General features: G+C 41.0%; 1 protein-coding gene across 1 annotated transcript in view; it reads right to left on the bottom strand.

Moving 5' to 3' along the window:
• The window catches only part of SORCS1 (sortilin-related VPS10 domain containing receptor 1), a 236,399-nt gene that overhangs the window by 210,719 nt on the left and 5,695 nt on the right, over positions 1-19,985 (bottom strand). Inside the window, exon 2 of the mRNA XM_005878302.2 lies at positions 18,484-18,583. Within this exon, the coding sequence (XP_005878364.1) occupies positions 18,484-18,583 (100 nt within the window). The remainder of the gene's footprint in view (positions 1-18,483; positions 18,584-19,985) is intronic.

Genomic DNA, 19,985 nt, shown 5'->3' with positions numbered 1-19,985 from the left:
CCCTGTTCAATTCCACTTGTCACTGCAGACCCTTGAAAGGCAGGACTGCCAAACTGCAGAATGGAGACGAGTGACAGCCAGGCTTTGGCGATGCTGGGGCAGAGGAAGGCTGAGCTGCTGAGTACAAAGGAAGGGCCTAGAAAAGGCACATCGGGCAGTGTCCAAACCATTTACTCTTTCCTTTGTTCCCCAGCCTTTACAGACTCCCCTTCACTCTGATCAAAACCTCCAGAATCTGGTAGGTTGACATGGCACCTCCTCTGCGAAAGTGAGAGAACCCTCTCTGTGCATCCATGATTTTCTCTTTTCAAATAGGAGTCCTTTCTTGCTTTGTTTTTTATTTCCCTCATCTAATGTTTAGGCCAGAGCTCACCTATCCATGCCTTCCGAAAACTATCCTTTAATTGGCCTAAACTCAAAGATACCCCCCTCCCTTCGTTCATCTTGCAGACAATGGAACGTGTTAGAGTTTATCCCCAAATCTGTTCTTCAAAAAATATCTGCATTTGTCCCAAGTTTCTCCCTCACAGAGTCTTTGAATAGCACTTTGTATCTAATAAGCTTGTGTGGGCTGCCAGCGTTTCATACCAAGACAGAGGCACTTGCTGTGAAAAGAAATGAAGTTAGAACCCTGGAATAATGGAGTGGAACTCTCAACAAAAAGTTTTTATTTCAAGAAGCACCCCTCCCTGAGCTTAACAAAGGTCTTTGGAAGCCTCCCACCACTCTGCAAAGTTAAATTGTTAGTAAGCACCTCTTCGCCATGAAGTAATTGGGACTTATTTCTCTCAACCCCTACGTATTCGATTCCTGGGTGGAAGAGCAGAAGAAGGGCATGCTGCCTGCACCCTGAGCTTCCCTGATTCACTCTTCAAGGCAGTGGCTAACCCATGTCCTCAAACCTCAAACCCCAAACCCCAAAGATAACCTGAGTACATCTATGTGCCCTTGACCTTTATCCCACCCAACAGTCAAACACATCATACAGTTGTCTTTCTGTGAGAGGAATAATGAACCATGTTTTAATGTTAGTCCAAGAGACAAATGGAAAAATTTCTATCAAAGTTCCTGTTGTCCAGTAGGGGGCAGCTGGTTCCAAACACACAACAATATTGTATACTTGTGTCACCAACACCAAAAGATTGACTTATTTTATTTTTATAAGAAAAATGAAACCAAGAAGTTCATTGGGGGGGAAGATGGATGGGAAGAGAGCAACCAAAAGAACTTGTATGCATATGTGCATAACCTATGGACACAGACAATAGGGTGGTGAAGGCCTGGGGTGGGGGTAGGGATGCGCTAGAAGGGGCCAATGGGGGAATAAAGTAGACAAATGTAATACTTTCAACAATAAAGATTTAATTTAAAATAAATAAATAAAAAGAAAACCAATACCTACTGTGAGTACAGCCCCCCCCCCGCCCCCCCTGTTCAGTAAAGTGCAGTCCTAAGTCTATATGCCTCAGAAGTATGGGGAGGTGGAGAGGCAGTATCTGCTTGTCAAAATATAGATCCTCAGGGCTTCTGAGCCAGCATTTCTGAGAAACAGACCCTCAGAATTTACATGCCAACAAGCTCTTTAGATGATTCTTTAAAAAAATAATTTATTATTGATTTCAAAAAGGAAGGGAGAGGGAGAGAGAGAAACATCAATGATGACAGAGAATCATTGATCGGCTGCCTCCTGCACACCCCACACTGGGGATCGAGCCTACAACCTGGGCATGTGCCCTGACCAGGAATCAAACCGTGACCTCCTGGTTCATAGGTCAATGCTCAACCACTGAGCTACGCTAGCCATGAAGTTTAGGAACCTCAGCACTAATTTGGCCACTTCCTTCCACCGATCTCTGAAAGGCAGGTGGACATATCTTTCAGAGGGAAATCCAAAAATATCAAAACATTCGAGCCATGGCACTCTTCCATAAAGGGAGAAATACCTAACAGACAGAAATACCGTTACTGCTCACTTTAGTGAGTGGACGCTATTCTCTCTCATGTACCCTTAGGGGAAACAACTGTGGCCCTAGGGAGATTATAGTCTTTAGTTAATGCATAAGGATGGTGACTGTTAACCAAGAAGCTTAGGGAAATCCCCCTGTTGTCAAGTCCTTGTGTGGTTACGCCTACACGACCTGGACCACCCTCTCTGAGCCGGAGTTTCCTCGACATTACAATGGGGTTAATATCCTCACACTGCTGATTTCAGAGTTTTGTTTAGTTTGGTTTCTGCATCAACTATCATCATACATGGGACTATTTTCAGTACATTTCACATATGCATATCTTACAGCTTCCATGTTTATGATAATCATTGACTTGAGAAGCAGGAAGCATTGTTGTTCTACTTCTTTTTTGAAAAGTGTGAGTCTGGAATATTTTAAGCTCTCCTTAGCTCAAAGAGATTACTAGTTCTGATTTAGATCTAGTTTATACAATTTCCTTTCTGACACTTCTCTTTACATCTCTCCCTCTAATAGTTTTAGCAGTTTCCTTTATGCATTTGGGGTAGAAAAAAATAAACAAGGAAGAGAAGGAGTTATTCAGTAGGGTCCACATGTCCAATTTTAAAGGATAAATGCAATTTCCTTTATTTTTTAAATTTATTTTTAGTTTTTTGGCCACTGATGCCACAGAGAAGAGGATCTGCTTCCTAAGAAACTGCAAGGGAGTAGTAACTCCTACAGAAAAAGCAGGTGCCTAGAGATTTCCCGGTGGTTGCTTCAGAGTAAAAGGCACGACAGAGTCACGGGTATAGTCAGAGCCCATGAATAAAGCTAGGCCAGGGGAAGAAGAAGACCTGCCCAGCATGGACATGCCTCGATGAAGAACCACTGCTCGGCTGTGATTCCTCTAAGGAGCATCCTCAGGACAATGGGATCTACAATGGCCAAGCTGTCCTGCTCATGTCACTGACCACAAGTGTGATGAGCAGGCTAGATGCATTTCTGATATGCACTGCCTATCTTGGATAATAACAAGCCAGAGTATACGAATACATATTGTGAGTAAACAGAGGCAGCCTACCAGGCCACCAGGAGAGCTCAGAGTCAGGACAGGGATAATGCCAGTTACAGGAATGACATAGCAGAGTTGAAAAGTACTATGAGGGTCATTTTTATCCATCCTCCTGCCTTAGAAAATCTGTCCTGATTATTGTTGGCAACTCTAATCTTGAAATATTGAGGAAGGAAAATATTCTCAAGCTTTCTGTTATTCATTCATTCACTCATTCATTCATCAGCAAGTGTTGGTTGAGTTCTCACTGAAAGCCAGGACTGGGGTTAAAATGAGGTTTCCTTCGGACCCTCTATGTGGAATCCTTTTCAGATTTGTAAGAGCATCAGGCTTTTCCTGCGAAGCTGCCGTTATCACGAAATGATAAGCAGGAGGCTGAATGGTTTTGTACAGCTGACTGAAAATGTGACATACGGTTTGCCTCCACAGTTTCTCTGTGCTTTGCATTTTATCTGAGATTATGTAATTCATATTTAAAACATGAGCTTTATTAAAGGTCTATAGAGAAATCAGTCCTTGGCCTCACGAACACTAGTAAAAAGTAACCCTCCCAGACAAGGGCACGGGAGCAATGTTTGGAAAATGGTAAACTATGATAGAAGAAACATAGGCCAGAATGCAAAGACTTGGGTTCTAGTTAAAGACGACGTAATCGCTAATGAGTTCTCAGGTATCAAATACCATAACCTCTCCTACCCACCTCACAGCATTTTTATAAAGATAATTACACTCAGACATGCAAACACACAGGTACACACTTCTGTAAACATTTTGAGACTATATTCCATTTTAAATATATAATAAGGTGATCTTGGTACTCCTTTCATATAAGTGAGCTTTGTGAGGGAGAGCAAGAAGGAATGAAGAAAATAAAGAAGGAAGGGAAGAAGCGAGGGAGGGAAGAAGAAAATAAGAAAAGAAAATGAAAGAGGAAACAAACTAAGTAGTTGTAGACAGGTAATATTCAATTTCAACACCACTCTCTCCCACATATTTATTTCTTTGTTATTCCCCTGAGTTGGGTTTATATGGGAGGAACATAATGAAACATAGGTGAAACTTGGTATTTATGATAAATGGAGCCAAATGGCTTGGGTTTGATAATCTTCTGGGCTTCGCCAGTTTGCACTGGCTGCTGGGTAATGGAATGCTGACATGGATCTCCTGGGAGCCAGATGACTTCCCACTCTGCATTACATTCCCAGGCTGAACCAAGACTGGTGGGTGGCAAATGCGAATGTTGTGGCTCTTGGGAAATTTGAAGCCCTCCTACAAGTATTACCTTCAGAAGTCTATAAAATTTCAAATAGGACAGAGGGGTAAAGGGGGGAGGATAATATAACTGCAAAAACCCTTTTCTCTGCAGACCAAAGAATGAGCCGTATTCTCTCAGCCAGGTTATGTGCAGGGGGAGTGTGGGAGGAAGAACAGTGCAGGGGGAGGGGGAGAGAGGAAGAGGCTTTCTAAAAGAGGACCGTGCTTTCCATCAAACTTTAACTTGCTTAGAACTGAAATTGTAAACTAAACACGGAAAGAAAGGCAAATTTCAAGCTCCATTTCCTTTTAGCAAATCGGGACTTCTCTCATTCTGAGTACAGCAGCCTTATTCCTGGGTCACTGTGTTTACACTACGGTCATTGCTACTAAAATTACAGGGTCAGTATTCAAATGTCAGCATTATCATACCCCCTGCTCAACAGAAGATGAGGGAAACAGAAGTAAAGAGTAGAAAGAGCTGCAAAGGAGATGATACACCTCTGAATACCTCCACGTTTGTTTCCCTCCATTAGCACATTTTAAGAATACTGCTCTAACCGGTTTTGCTCAGTGGATAGAGCATCGGCCTGCGGACTCATGGGTCCCAGGTTCGATTCCAGTCAAGGGCATGTACCTTGGTTGTGGGCACATCCCCAGTAGGGGGTGTGCAGGAGGCAGCTGATCGATGTTTCTCTCTCATCGATGTTTCTAACTCTCTATTCCTCTCCCTTCCTCTCTATAAAAAATCAATAAAATATATTTTTTTTTAAAAAAGAAAAAAGAATACTGCTCTGCCAGAAAAGAGCGATCATTTTATGATAAACATCTGTAATCACGGACAAACTACTTCCAACTCTAAAAGCCCTGATCTCAAATTCCATTATAAAGAGAGACTCTAGTGCCCTGGCCGGGTTGCTCAGTTGACTGGAGCATTGTCTCAATACACCAGGGTTGCAAATTCAATCCCTGGTCAGGAAACATACAGGAGTCAACCAACGGATACATAGATGGGTGGAACAACAATTCAATAATCCAATCTCTCTCTCTCTCTCTCTCTCTCTCTCTCTCTCTCTCATCAATAAATATATTTAAAAGGAAAAATAGAAAGAAAAAGAAACTCAAATTTGCCGGAAAAGCTACCATTGTAGCACTGTACTAGTAATTCATGTAATTTGAATGTGGAGGGCTGGGTGCCTGACTCCCACTGTTTGGGACTTTGGTCTCTCTATCAGCTTGCTGAGGAGCAGGCCAGCTATGCATGGGGCAGAATGGCCTGCAGTTAACAACAAATCCCCATCATGTTATAATTGGAGTGCTTTCCTGATAGATGAATCTGGGATAAAACTGCAGACAATGTCCCAAATTTTGCGTAATTCTTTTGTTTATGTATGTAGGGTCCTTATTTTGTGTTGATACAAAAGGTGATTTAACTAAAAACTGTTGTTAACTCTGGTTGTCCGCTCCTTTTTCTTCCACAGAAAGCATGCATTTCCATTTGCACTCTCTTCTTGTTTTAAAAGGAAAAATAAGCAGCTTAGGACAAAGAGGAATGCAGCCCACCAGTTAGACTGGGCTTTGAGCCAGAATTACAGCAAGCACTGCAGGAGTAAAAAGCAATAGATTTTAATTGGTGCCTAGGGGTGAAGGTCAGCTCTCTTGGAACAATGGGTGTCTATGGTGGTAATTAACTGAGTCCTCCAAGGGAGTTTGTAAATGTCAGTGATGTATTTCCAAATGGAAGCACAGAGGTCTTGGGCCTAAGAAACAAAGACAGCATTAGCTAGTCAAGAAAATATGTAAATCTGCTGGTTAAATAATGCATTAATAAAACATAAGGGGTGGACACGCACAAACACACCACATAGTGTACATTCAAAAGAAAGTAGACGTTCCAATATCAGACAAGGGCCTTCCTAAGATCCAACATCTTTTTCCTAGCACCAATCGGCTCTCTTACTGGACATGCTCTGGAATTTAACCGCTGTAATTCTTTGAGTCAAGCCAGGAGGGTGGTTTTGCTCCTAAAGCTACAATCAACCCAGTAAAATTTGGGTTTGTTGAAAGAGAAAGCATCAGCATTTAATAAGTTCTAGCTATTCTATCTTTCAACAGAATCTGGGCCACTTTTAGAAAGTGGTGGGGAAAAAAGATGAGCCGCTAGCCCCTCCCATCCTGATCCCCCAAACGTCTGACTGCTTCTTATATTGCCATGTTTCACTCCAAGCTTCTCACTTCACTTCCCCATGATCCCTGATAGTTACTTACTTCCCTGATCTGGGCACTCTCCTAAGTATTCAACACTAGAGGCCAGGTGCACGACATTTGTGCACTGGGAGGGTGGGATCCCCTCAGCCTGGCCTGCACCCTTTAGCAGTCCGGGAGCCCTCAGAGGAGCAGGCCTAAGCCATCAGTCAGACATCCTTAGTGCTGCTTCAGAGGCAAGAGAGGCTCCCGCCACCGTCACTGCGCTTGCCAGCCATGAGCCCTGCTTCTGGCTGAGCGGTACTCCCCCTGTGGGAGTGCACTGACCACCACGGGGCAGCTCCTGCATGGAGTGTCTTCCCACTGGTGGTCAGTGCACATCATAGCAACTGGTCATTCTGCCATTCAGTTGATTTGCATATTACCCTTTTATTATATAGGATGTTTAATGAGACCATACAGGGTGCTCCCCCCCAAAAAATATATACACACTTATAGGTCAATTTTGAAAATGAAATATATTTTAATAAACAATGCCTTTATAAATATTCAAAGTATGTGTATACATTTTGGGGACACTCTATGTTTTCTAAATCAAGATTTAGAATAAACGATCTGTCAAAGGAGCACTTTTAGGATGCCAACAAGTAGGACATGAAATATATATTACTCAGTTATTGATAGTTCAAGAAATGAAAGGCACAGTACCTGTGCCAATGTGAACCCTATGCTCATTTCTACCTACACACCTCTCCCTTCATCTGCCTGTCTTTGCAGACAGGACCCTGTTTTATGCATGTTTGTATCTACTGCCTAGCACTCAATAAATATTGGTTCACTAAATCATATTTTTCTGTTGTGAACGTCATACCAGTCTATTTCATTGGGCAACTGAAGCCCTCTCATGCTGCTTTCCTGAATATTCCAGGCTACAGTCCTCTCTAAACCCTTGTCATCTGATGATGCTGTGTCAATATCAAAAGGCAGTTTATGAGAGGAGTCAAAACAGGCCAAGAACAGTGCCTGACTCATAGCAAGCATTGGAAAATGTGAGTCTCATTGCTATCATTATTATCTGTTTCAGATGATATGGTCATGCCTTATTGACCCAAGATCAGCCAGTCTCTTCTGTCTTACACTATTCTTTAATTGCATCCCTGCACTGGGATGGGAGACTACATAAGGGCAATGCAAGGGTCATGCTTTTTAAAAATATTCACCAATGTGCTCGCAAAGAACTTGGCACAGACAGTGTGTTCCATGAAATATGTATCAGTTGAGTTCGGAAAATTCACCCCAAATCTTACTGATAATTCTGACTGACAAAAGTTGTTTAAGATAAATGATGAATATTGCAAATCCATAAGGTAAATTTTAGTTTTACTAACTTAATATTAAGAATGTTACCACTGCCCATTTATTGATTTTATAGACAACACAGAAAAAAAGTTTATAGCAATTAAAAAGAAATTGTGCTATTATGTTAGAGTTATAGTATAATTGGATCATGGAGACTGAAATATTTTGGGGTCTAATTAGTCAGTTATGTCAGATATGAATGGAAATTAGCATGTTTTTAGAGTCAAAACTGGCACATGATTATTCATTTAATATTTGCAAATCAATCACAGCTATGTTATGCACTGCAGTCTGTGAACACTGGTTTCTCACAACACATACACTGAAAAATAGTTTTCATTTGTTTCTCCTTCTCAAGTTGACAAATACCTGCTTCTCTGTGAGGCCTTCCTTGAGTCCCCAAAGATAGAGTTCTGTGTACACAGCTATTATGATACATAAGTTTTATCCTGTAGTTGACTGTTTACACATTCATCTCCTCTCCCAGACTGCGCATCCTTAAAAGCAAAGACAATGCCTTATATTTCCATCCCACTTCCTGGTTCTCAACCAAGATCTGCCACAATATACACATTTAATAATTTTGGTTGAGTTGACAAATGACAGCATAAGGCACGACCATATAATTTGAAAGAGATAGTACCAATGATAATGAGACTAACATTTTTGAATGCTTGCTAAGAGTCAGGCACTGTTCTTGGCTTGTTTTGAGTCCTCTCATAGCTCCCTTTTGATATTGACGCAATCATTATATTTTATAGATGAGGAAACTATCACGGAAAGGTTAATAACAAACTAATCTACAAAGAAAACCTTGTTTAACGGCACATGGCTGGTTTGTGGCTTAGCTGGAATTTAAAGCCAGGGAGATGGCTCTAGGATTCACTCTATTAACCATGACACCACAGCTAGTGACTCTACCCGGCAAAACTTCACAATGACCATCTTCAATGATAAAGTGCTGCCTGGCCGGTGTGGTTCAGTGGTTGAGCCTTGACCTATGAAGCAGGAGGTCAAGACTCAATTCCAGGTCAGGGCACATGCCTGGGTTGTGGGCTCAATCCCCAGTGGGGGGCGTGCAGAAGGAAGCTGATCAACGATTCGCTCTCATCACTAATGTTTCTATCACTCTCTCCCTCTCCCTTCCTCTCTGAAAACAATAAAAATATTTTTAAAGTGTAGCTCCACAGTGACTGCAAATAGGTGTTGAGTTGGTACACCTAACATATGCAGATACTACACATAAATAGAAGAGGCCATTCCACTGAGGAGTGGGGGAGAGAGAGTATTGAAAGGCACAAGTTCAGTAACTGTAGACAGGGGCACTTGAGTATGCCCTTGGGGAGCTGGGGAGCCCAGATCTAGGCCTGCCACTCCCCCATACTTGAGTCATAATTGTGCTTTCCTTCCTGGAAAACCACTTTCAGCTATAGCCATCAATATCCTTTACCCCTTTGAAAGCACTCAGGAAGAACAGTGAGATAAGGGCAAACTGTACTCCCTCAGAAAGTCTTAATAAGTTCCTGGGAAATTGGCCCTCCTCTCTCTCTGAGAAATCTCAGGAGATTCTAAATCTCTTGCTGAAAATATTTATGATTTCATTATTTCATTTTCTTCTGTCCAATGTCTTCATGGTGCTCCTCGTATTAGGTTTCTCTCGTTACTATTTTGTTACTTTCAATGCTCTGTAGCAATCACTGCCATCTACCCCCCTTGGCTTAACAACTGTGCCTTTCCTCCTATACCTCTCTTATCTGTAAGAGGCTGAGTATTCAGGGTGTTTTATTTTCCCCGTTCTTTATTTTTTGGATTCCCCCTCATGGTCCTTTTCTCCTCTATAGGCATGCTCATTTCCTGGTGGCAGATGCTGTCAATCATGGCAATACTTGGTATTCTAGTCCCCATACACACACAGCCCCAAGCAGCCAAGGAAGAAGAGATCGCTCTTTCATTCATCAAATTGCACATCCTCTAATGCAGGCCTTTTTACCTACAAATATCTAAGCCCATCCTATTGCCAACAAGCTATAGTATTTTGTTTTGCAAAAGTTATTTTAAGTCATTGACTGGGAGGGTCATGGGATGAGAAGGGTGTTAGAGTCAGGGACCCAATCAAATGGGAGGTAGATGTCTAGTGGAACAGAGGGACAAAAACCATCAAAAGAAGATTTGGTCAAGAGAAAGGTCAGGTCAGAAAAAGGAATGTTTACATGGAAACAATTTAGCCCCTGAGGCTGGTGGTACTCTCTTAATTTCTCCAAGGAAGAAAAAAAAAGTAGTTTTTTAAAGATTCATCAATATTAACTTTGTTTTCCATGACAGCACCAAGAGAAAGCTTGGGCAGATCTGATCTATTGCAGTGAGATGTCCCCACCCTAGTAAATATGGCAAATTTCCGGGCGCTGCTGGCATTCATCTCTATCCATCATGAGAGCAGCACGGGCTATCCACTAGAAACAAATGTTCTAGATACAGTATGTCAAACACCAGATGATGGAAACCTCTGAGAAACCACAGGGAGCATGCTGGAAGCAAACAGACCAGAATGTTGAAAAGACCTCTGACCATTTTTCCACAGCAGAGCGTTAACTTGGAATCAACCTGAAATAATGCATTTGACCTTCACAAAAGGGTAATGGATGGACAGTTAACATTAGGCCAGCCAGGCTTCAGAGAATGCCGGTTCCAGCAAAGACAGATGATGAGGCAAACATACATAAATATGTAGGTAGAGATATAACTGAATTTATAAGTCTGCTCCACAGAGAAGGTTAAGCAGATAGTCTATTATGCACATTTGAAGAATGATCAGCCCTTTTGCAGGCTTCCATTCGTTGCTGAGAACTTCTGCTCACGTGGCCACAGAGCAACCTGCCTATGAGACCCAGTCAGTGGTGTAAGAAATATGCATTGTCCAGATCAGTCTTACTTCATAACAATCTGGAGACTCATACAGGCTATCTCTATCCTATGACCTTCACTTGTTAAAAAGGAATAAGACCAAAAGACAAAGTTTTATTTATCTTCTCCCTTTTGGTAAAGAAATAACTTCGTGAAGCCAACAAGAAGGCATTATCTAAATGTATAAAACGTTGCTGTGTGGATCTATCTATCATCTTTCTACCTATTTATCTAGCCACTTCCTTTATTTTTAAATAAAAATAGTAAACTCTGCATTATAACATCAACATCATATAAACTTGATCATCATACAAAGATAATTTTTTAGATGAGAAATTCATGATTAACAATAAAGTACTAGATGCATATTATATGGAACGTACCAGACACAACATCTTACAAATAAATGAGGGATAACAAATATGTACTATTATGCAAGAAGCTTCTTTTCAACAAAAACGTACTTAGTACTACTTAATGATACATGAAATAAAACAGTAAACTACTAGTTAAGGTGATCGGTTCTGAGAAACCAGGCATATTATGAGCTGCTTTTTTGTTGTTGTTTTTTATACAGTAGTGTTAGACACAAATCTGATTCAAAAGCGGTACTCCATATGTAACATGCTGTGCTGAAATAAAAAGACTGTGGCTTTATTAGCTTTTTAATTTATGAATGTTATCATAGGTGTTTTGGTTCTATAAAATAGTACAAGGTACATGGCTGTTTCAAGTGTTGTTCAGTATATAGAGGAGGAATGACCTAGGATCAGTGTGTTGTTGTTTTTTTTCTCCCAACTGTGTTCTGTGGAGCCTAGGAGTTCCAGGGAGCTCCCCAGGGCCACGTTAGGGCAAAGAGGGAGCTCACTAGTGGGCATAGCCCTTGGCACTCTGCCTCTATTTCGAAGAGAACACTTTGTACTTACTATTCTATAACTTGTTAGAAACCCAGGGGCTTGGATGACTATTGGAAAATCACCCAGAGAAAAAAATAGAGCTGTGGCATGCCTCCTTGGGTTTCCATTTCTTTTGGGATGCTGGAGAATGGAGCAACGCCTAGTGGACTGGAACAGTATAAACACCCAGCTGTACCTAGGCAGGGTCTCTTCCTGTGGCCACCTCTTCCCAGGTTAAGTGTAGGGGGTTGTAAGCATTTGTTTACTAGCAAAGTCACCTGCGCTGGAGTCTGGAAAATGCCATGTCCACTACTTCTGAGTCTATGCATCGCACTTCTTTATGAATGAAACGTACATTCTTTTTAAAAGATTAGAGGCAAAGGCATGATCTTGTGTACAAAGAGGCAGATAAAAGAGTTGGGGTGGAATGAGCAAGTTTTGAAAGTCCCCGCGGGAAATGTCAGGCCCCCCCTTTGATGTATTATACAATACGCTGATTCCCCGTGGCCTCACCAGATAATGTCGGGTGAGTGCTCTGCAAAGTCTCGGCATTTTAAATATTTATCATGTTCTTTTTGGCTAGAAAAGATAAAACTATACCTCCTGGCCTAGACATGACTGAAACCTATAGGGATTTTTTTTACTATCTTTGTTTATTCTCTTGAAAGAATTTCATAATTAGAGAAAATAAATGAGTCAAAGCTGGTTTCACAATGTACTTTCCTTTTCAAGATCCATCTTAGGAGACCAAAATCCAGCCGCAGTTCAATTCAAATCCTCAGCCATAAGGTAGACACCCACTCTATACCAACACCCATGCTTGGCATGTTAGGGGCTGCAAAACTGATCAAGGCACTTTACCCCATGTAGGACTTTGCATTCCAAAGGGCAGAGTCCAGATATAGTCAAAAATGACTATAATCAGAAGTGCAAGAAAAGTGCTAGAATAGAAAAGCAAATGCCTTGGAGATAAGAGTGAGAAAATCTCACTAGTGGAATTGATTAGATTTTATAGAACAGCTGGCATGTGAGGTTCGCTTTAAAGGTCTAATGCTCTTAGTTTTTCATTCAGCAGCTACATGCAACCTCACACAGGCAAGTCACTCAACTTTCCCTGACTTGGTTTCCATACCTGTGAAGTGAAAAGGCAGAATCTGATTCAGTGACTCCATAATTTTCCCTGAGAGACACTGGCAGACTCTATCAACCACTTCTTCCCTGCCTCCACCAAGCACATACATGATACAGACCACCCAAGCAAATGATAAGGGGAATTAAGAAAGTCCAGCATGGAAAGAGTCAATAATTAAATGCTTATTTAGAAAGTGCCACATATGGTATAGTAATGAAAACCCAAACATCTGGAGAAAAATATTTAATGTTGGCATGTACCAAGAGACCCAAAAGAATGATCGATGTGTTCTGGGGAGTTAGGGTCCTATTTATAGGATGGAAGTCTAGAGAGGCTCTCTCAGCAGAATTACATTCATTAAGTGGCGATAACACAGAAAGCGGAAGGAATAGGAATGTGAAGCGGGCACAGCAAATATAAAGAACAAATGCGCTCTGGATTTTTTCTTTGCTGCGAACATAGGTGCAGAGAGTACAAGGATTTAAAAACAGAATGACTGACTACTGCACACATTTAAAAAAAAAACCACTTTTTGTTTCTTTTGTCTTCCAATGAATTCTACTTGGGATTGTGTATTCTTTAATCCTTGAAGATGTTAACATCTCATGAAGGGAGAACGGCTAAGTTGGTTGGGGCTAATGGGAAAGTATTGCTGATAGATACACACAGAGGATAAAGAAAGTTTTCTTTTTAGGCAGAATGCCAATAAACTCAGGAGAATTTAAAAAGGAGGCTGAGCTTTCTGCATTGATTTTTTCTTTCTTTGCTACATATGAATTGTTCTTCTCATTTACCCTCTACAACCCAGCTGTTTATTTCGGGCATCGGTTAAATCATCTTTTCTCATAGGAGATTATATGTATGTGTGTACCCAACAAACCACTGCTGACACCAACAAGCATTGGGATTTACCATGAAGTCCGGAGGGGGGAGGGGTAGAATGCTCTCCTTTGGAGATACAGGACAGACAGCTAAGCCTGCCTATCCTTTGCCACTAGGATCCACCCCATCCCTGTTCCTTTGAGCCCATCTTCTACATCAGAGGCCAGGTGCAGGGTTCCTTCTGGAAGGCAGTATAAGATAATACTGGGGGGAATTGGAAGGAACTTAAGTGCCTTTGTGCTGCATAATGAATAGAGCTTGATCTTTTCCCTTTTCTTTTCCTCTGTCTTCCCCGCCCCCCCCACCTTGTTTTATTTTTAAAACATATTTTATTGATTTCAGAGAGGAAGAGAGAGGGAGAGAGAAACAGAAATATCAATGATGAGAATCATTGATCGGCTGCCTCCTGCATGCCCCCCACCAGGGATCGAGCCTGCAACCTGGGCATGTGCCCTGACCATGACCGGGAATTGAACCGTCACCTCCGGGTTCATAGGTCGACACTCAACCACTAAGCCATGCAGATATTTTATTGATTTCAGAGAGGAAGAGAGAGGGAGAGAGAAACAGAAATATCAATGATGAGAATCATTGATCGGCTGCCTCCTGCATGCCCCCCACCAGGGATCGAGCCTGCAACCTGGGCATGTGCCCTGACCATGACCGGGAATTGAACCGTCACCTCCGGGTTCATAGGTCGACACTCAACCACTAAGCCATGCAGGCTGGGCCCTCCCTCCCTCCCTTTTTTTTTTTAATATAAATTCTCATTGATTGGGGAAATATAGTCACACTTTAAAATGTTGTGCAGGGACTTTCTCTGGTCCAAGTATGTCCCTTTGGGGGGGAAATATGTATTTCATGGTGATGAATTCACTTCATCAGTAGAAAAACTGTACACAAATATACTGCTAGGATAATACCTGGCAGCAGCCTTTCTATGTCTCTGAATCAAGATTTCCTATCCTGACCTATGACGAGATTACAGTTTTCACAGTAACCGACCCATCCAGGGAAAGCTGCTATAATTTACAGCAGGCTTGCAGCGAAACAGCCAGTGGACGATCATCAATTTAAACTGTAAATAAGGGCCTGCTTTGTTCTGGACTCTGATCCCAGGAACGCCCCTAACAAACTGCCTGCAAAGCCAGGGCAGGCCTGCTGCCTGAGACCGGGTGATTGAAGAACCCCACTGGTCCTCAGGAGCAGCTAAAAATAGCAATGAGAACAGGAAGGCAAAACAGGTTTCTGGGACCGCAAGGCAGTGACCCTGCTGTCAGTTTTATTCCAGTGGCTCCCACAGATATGAAAAGCAAATAGAAATATCTGGTACAAAAGATGTTCCCTGGTTTCGGAGCTCCCTAGGGAACTCAAAGAACTAACACAACCCTTTACAGGAGCCTGCCTCTTCACTGGAGGGCGCAGAAGTCCTGGGGGAATTGGAAGGAACTTAAGGGCCTTTGTCCTGCATAATCAATACAGCTTGATATTTTCCTTTTCTTTTCCTCTTTCTTCTCCCCCCTCTTTTTTAATCTAAATCTTCACTGATTGGGGAAATATATTCACACTTTAAAATGTGCAGGTACATTTTTATCTCTGGTCCAAGTATGTCCCTTTGGGGGAAGAAATACGTATTTCATAGTGATGAATTCACTTCATAAGTAGAAAAACTGGACACAAATATACTGCTATATCAACTTTATTGATTTCTGAACCACTGGAAAGATCTTCATGGTCCTCCAAAATTTCTTTTTTTTTTATTGCTTAAAGTATTACAAAGGGTATTACATATGTGTCCTTTTTTTCCCCCCACCCTTGACAATCCCCTGCAAAATTTCTTAAATCTATCAACATCACAGAAAGTGACCCTGAAGGCCTCGGTTATCTGTAGAGGAACAGAGGCAAACCCTTCTCTTAGGTTCTCCCATAAATATGGTTTAAACAGCTCAGGCCTGGCTCTGCTTCTGGAATGGAGCTGTCCCAGAGGAAACCATTATCTCTCAGTCATGGGCAACCCCTTCTCTTTCTCTGGACTTAGGGTTGGCCAAGTCTTCCTTTCAGCAAAACGCCCTTGGCCAAACGCCCTCTCTAAAGTCCTCCAGATAGCTCTAGATTCAGGTGCAGTGGGAGTGAGACCAGGGTACTGACATGAGTGGACTCCATGGCAGGGCACCTTGCTGTATGCTGTCTAAGCTTTCCTTACAGTCTCAGGAGCTACCTACCTCAGGACTTCAGAGCCTCACTCTTCAAGTCCTGCTCCTGCAAACAATCTCGGAATCTCTAGGTCATCGCCTATTCTGATGCTAATGAAAAGACTATGCTTACTTATGACATTTGACATCTTATATATTTTAAATTATATTTTTATTGATTTCAGAGAGGAAGGGAGAGATAGAAACATCAATGATGACAGAGAATCATCGACTGGCTGACTCCTGCACGGGGATCCAGCTGGCAACCTGGGCATGTGCCCTGACCAGGAATTAAACCACGGCCTCCTGGTTAATGGGTCAATGCTCAACCACTGAGTCACGCTGGCTGGGCAAAATCTTGTAATTTTAAATCATATTTTCTTCTAATGGACATCATTAGATTAGAACAATTCTCAGACCTCTTCTAGTAAATTTCTTTGTTTTGCCTAGATCAGTTTACAAAGGGAAAATGTAAATGACTCACCCACAGTCACCTGCAAGGTGGAAATATTCTCGAGGAAACTTTCAATGACAAAAATGTCATGTTCCATTTATTACGAAAATACAGGACCTCTGAGGGTGGAATGCTGGCTTATTTCTCTTTGCAGCCTATGGTGCTTACAGTTTGTTGATTGCTAAACAAAATTTATTAAAAATGTGAACTAGAGGAAAAACCAATAGGGTTTACAAGAATTGATTCAAAGCCAAGCAAAATAACTAAAGCTCATCATAAAAATAAAGGATAGCCCAGCCAGTGTAGCTCAATGTTTGAGTGTCGACTTATGAACTAGGAGCTCATGGTTCAATTACCGATCAGGGCACATGCCAGGATCGTGGGCTGGATCCCCAGTGTGAGGCATGCAGGAGGCAGTCAATTCTCTCTCATCATTGGTATTTCTTTCTCTCCCTCTCCTTTCCTCTCTTAAATTGATAAAAATATTTTTTAGAGAATATAAGTTCAGCTCCTCAATTTAGTTCTATATACAGCAGATCAAAATTGTTTATATCTAATTTTTGATGATGGGCCAATAATCAGCCAGTAAGGGGGTGATAGGAATGTTCAGGGTCTATCTCTCAATATTGAAGATGACATTATTAAACTGTGCTGTGTAATACTGTGGCCATCAGCCACATGTGGGTACTTGCCTTTAAATGAATTAACATTACATAAAATGTAAAACCCAGTTCCTCGGTCACACTAGCCATATTCCAAAATACTCAAGACCCCAAGTGGTTCCTGTCTACAGAACTGGACAGCTTAGAGAACCATTCCTATCACTAAAGAAAGTTCTAATGAACACTGCTATTTATAGAGGATAATCACTATTGTGACCTCCAATAATTATATGAAGGAGGAGGAAAAAGAAGGTGAGAAAAGAAGAACAAAAGGAAGAGAAAACATTGATTAAGCTTAACTAGTCTGTGCTAAACACTGGAAATGACTTATTTCAAATAATATTCACAATTCTCCTCCTGAGGTATGTCCTATAATTATCCTCTATTTTACATTTGATGACACTGTGCTTGGAGAGAGAAAGAACATCACCATAGTTGTACACTTGCTAATTGGCTTAGCTGGGTTTTTACTCCAGCCATCAGACCAGAGTGTATGGGCACCTGGCAAGTTCTGCTGCTCCTATTGAAGAACTTGACATGTTTAGAGTCACAGGGAACATTATACTTTGCATAAGTGGTTCTTCATCCTAGACACAAACCAGAAGCATCTGGGGAGTTTGCTCAAGGTACCTGAGCCCTAATCCAGAGCAATAGGATGGGACCGGGGCTTGGACATTTGGGGACCACTTAGTGCTTTGAATGTGCAGCCAGTGTTGAAGATAACTGCTTAGACTTGTTCTCATCCACCTTCCACAGTCTGGGTAACAAAATGAAGACCCTGCCCAAGGCCATTAACAGTCACTACTGACATATCTGAAATTTTCTTATTTAACAGCAAACATTTTCTTCCTAAGAAAATATCTCTCTTGGAAGAGTAATAGGAGCAGTATATTGTATTATGACTGTCAACCAAGAGACCTGAATTCTAGTCCCAACTGTGCCCATAACTCTGCCATGAGAGCAAACCACTTCTTTTCTTTAAACCTTAGTTTTCTCACCTGTAAAATTAGGGTGTGCTATATGATGATCTACCGGGTTCATTTCAGCAGTAACTCCATCCTGGCGTTTGTATGCAGGTTGCATAAACTTTAGAAATAAAACTTCCAACCTGCTATAGTGACAATGTACTCACTTCCATTCTAGTTCATTTATTTACTCCATGTCAATGGAAAACGGGGGGACATCAGATGAAAATCCCATCTTTTTGTCAAGGCTCATTCTGATTCTCATCGCTGATTGGTCAGAGGTCTTATGAGAGAGTCAGCAGCCTCCATCTAACAAGACTCATTGCCTGTAGTTGCCTTTTGAAAATGGTAATGATATACCTACACCTTGCCCTCCTACAGTCACAGCTGCTGATCTGAAAATTACAATGTCAGACATTTTACCACCTTAACGTTCATCAGCTCATCTATACATCTCTTAAAGCTTAACTGTAATGGATTTTTAGGTGGCTAGAGAGGTTAGTCAAGCAAAACAGAAATCATATCATGACTACGTAGCATGCTGAATATACATTTCTTACCTTACGCTTGTTGGTAGGACAAACGTAGAGATAACTTAAAATTGTTTTCAACCCAACTTTATCATTCAGCTTCTCATAGGTTGTCCCATAATCGGTTGACCTATAATTCAAAAGGAGCATTAATGAGGACAGAAGGATACGTCATTTGGCTGCTTGTCAGTATAATGTATGTTTTCCATAGTAGAATGGCTCTAGGGAAGTTGCTAAGTGATTCATGCAGTATATAATGATGCTTAATTATGTACACAGTGGCATCATGTGATGATTAACATTTGCATTTAAATTGAATTGGTAAAAATTAAAACTCCATCTCTCTACTGCTCCTTAACCCTTGATGCATGCACATTGCATAAAGGATGTGGTTAATTTTAAAAGCTTAAGAGATGAGCATTTCCCTTGTATTGACCAAAGAATAAAGAGATTTTTTATTTAGATTTGACATTTCCAAACTTATGCTTTTAATCTTTGGCACAATGGAAAAGAAGGTTCTCCTGATTTATCTACAAGTTGTGTCTTCTTCCATGAGTCATAGAATATATGGTGGGTCAGTCCTTTCAGAGGTCATTCAGTCATTTCCTGTTATTGAAGAGCAAGAAAATGTCTTAAAGTGTGAAATTTCACCATCTTACTCAGTGGCCTTTTCCAGGGTTAAGCAACCTGGAGGTGAGAGGACATTGCTTCTTGGCACTGACCCTATCTCTGTGGAGATTCTTTCATCTTTATCCAGTCATTGGTCAACAACTTATTGATTCAGACTGAATAAATAGGCCTTAATCACCTTCTCTAGGAAAAGCTATTATATATTTCAGAATTGTAATTTTATTAGACCATTATTACCACTGTGTGCAGCAGAGAATATTATCTGTATTTGAAGAAATTGGTTGAATGAACTTAAGTGACCTATTCAAAGAAAATAGCTGATAGGTGGTCAGCTAGAATTTGAATCTAGGAATTCTGACCCTCAGTCCTGTGTTACCAATATTATGTCACAGCTTTATTTTTTTTATTTAAAGTAAACAGGTATAAATAAAAGTTCCTTTCAGCCTACTTTTTACATATAAGAGAGTCCTGATACCATTCATTCATTTATATATGTTTATAGAGCTCCTAAAAATGTACCAGGACACAATACATTGCTCCTACTCTCAAGAATCCAACAGCTTTACATGAGAGGCAGACACATATAAAGCTATGATGTGTTAAGTGCAATGATACAGATAAGATTAACAAGGCTTAGAAGATAAAGTTGGTTTAATTAGAAAAATATAAAAATGTAATCAGCTTAATTCATTTCTAATACTGATAAAAGTTACAAATTCCTACAGGTCAGAAAGGCTAAACAGAATTTTATGCCAATAATCTCATCACCATGAATTAAGTGCCTACTCCAGACCAGGCACATCAGCATGAAAGCTGTGTAACGTATGATTCTGGAATTAAGGAAATAAGAATTTATTCTGGTTGAGGATCCAGGGTATTTTCACCCTAAAATTTATATATAT

The sequence above is a fragment of the Myotis brandtii genome, unplaced genomic scaffold (genome assembly GCF_000412655.1).
Source record: "Myotis brandtii unplaced genomic scaffold, ASM41265v1 scaffold550, whole genome shotgun sequence".
In the NCBI taxonomy this organism is placed as follows: Eukaryota; Metazoa; Chordata; class Mammalia; order Chiroptera; family Vespertilionidae; genus Myotis; species Myotis brandtii.
The sequence above is the reverse complement of the archived record's forward strand: the minus strand, read 5'-3'. Positions and strand labels throughout refer to the sequence as shown.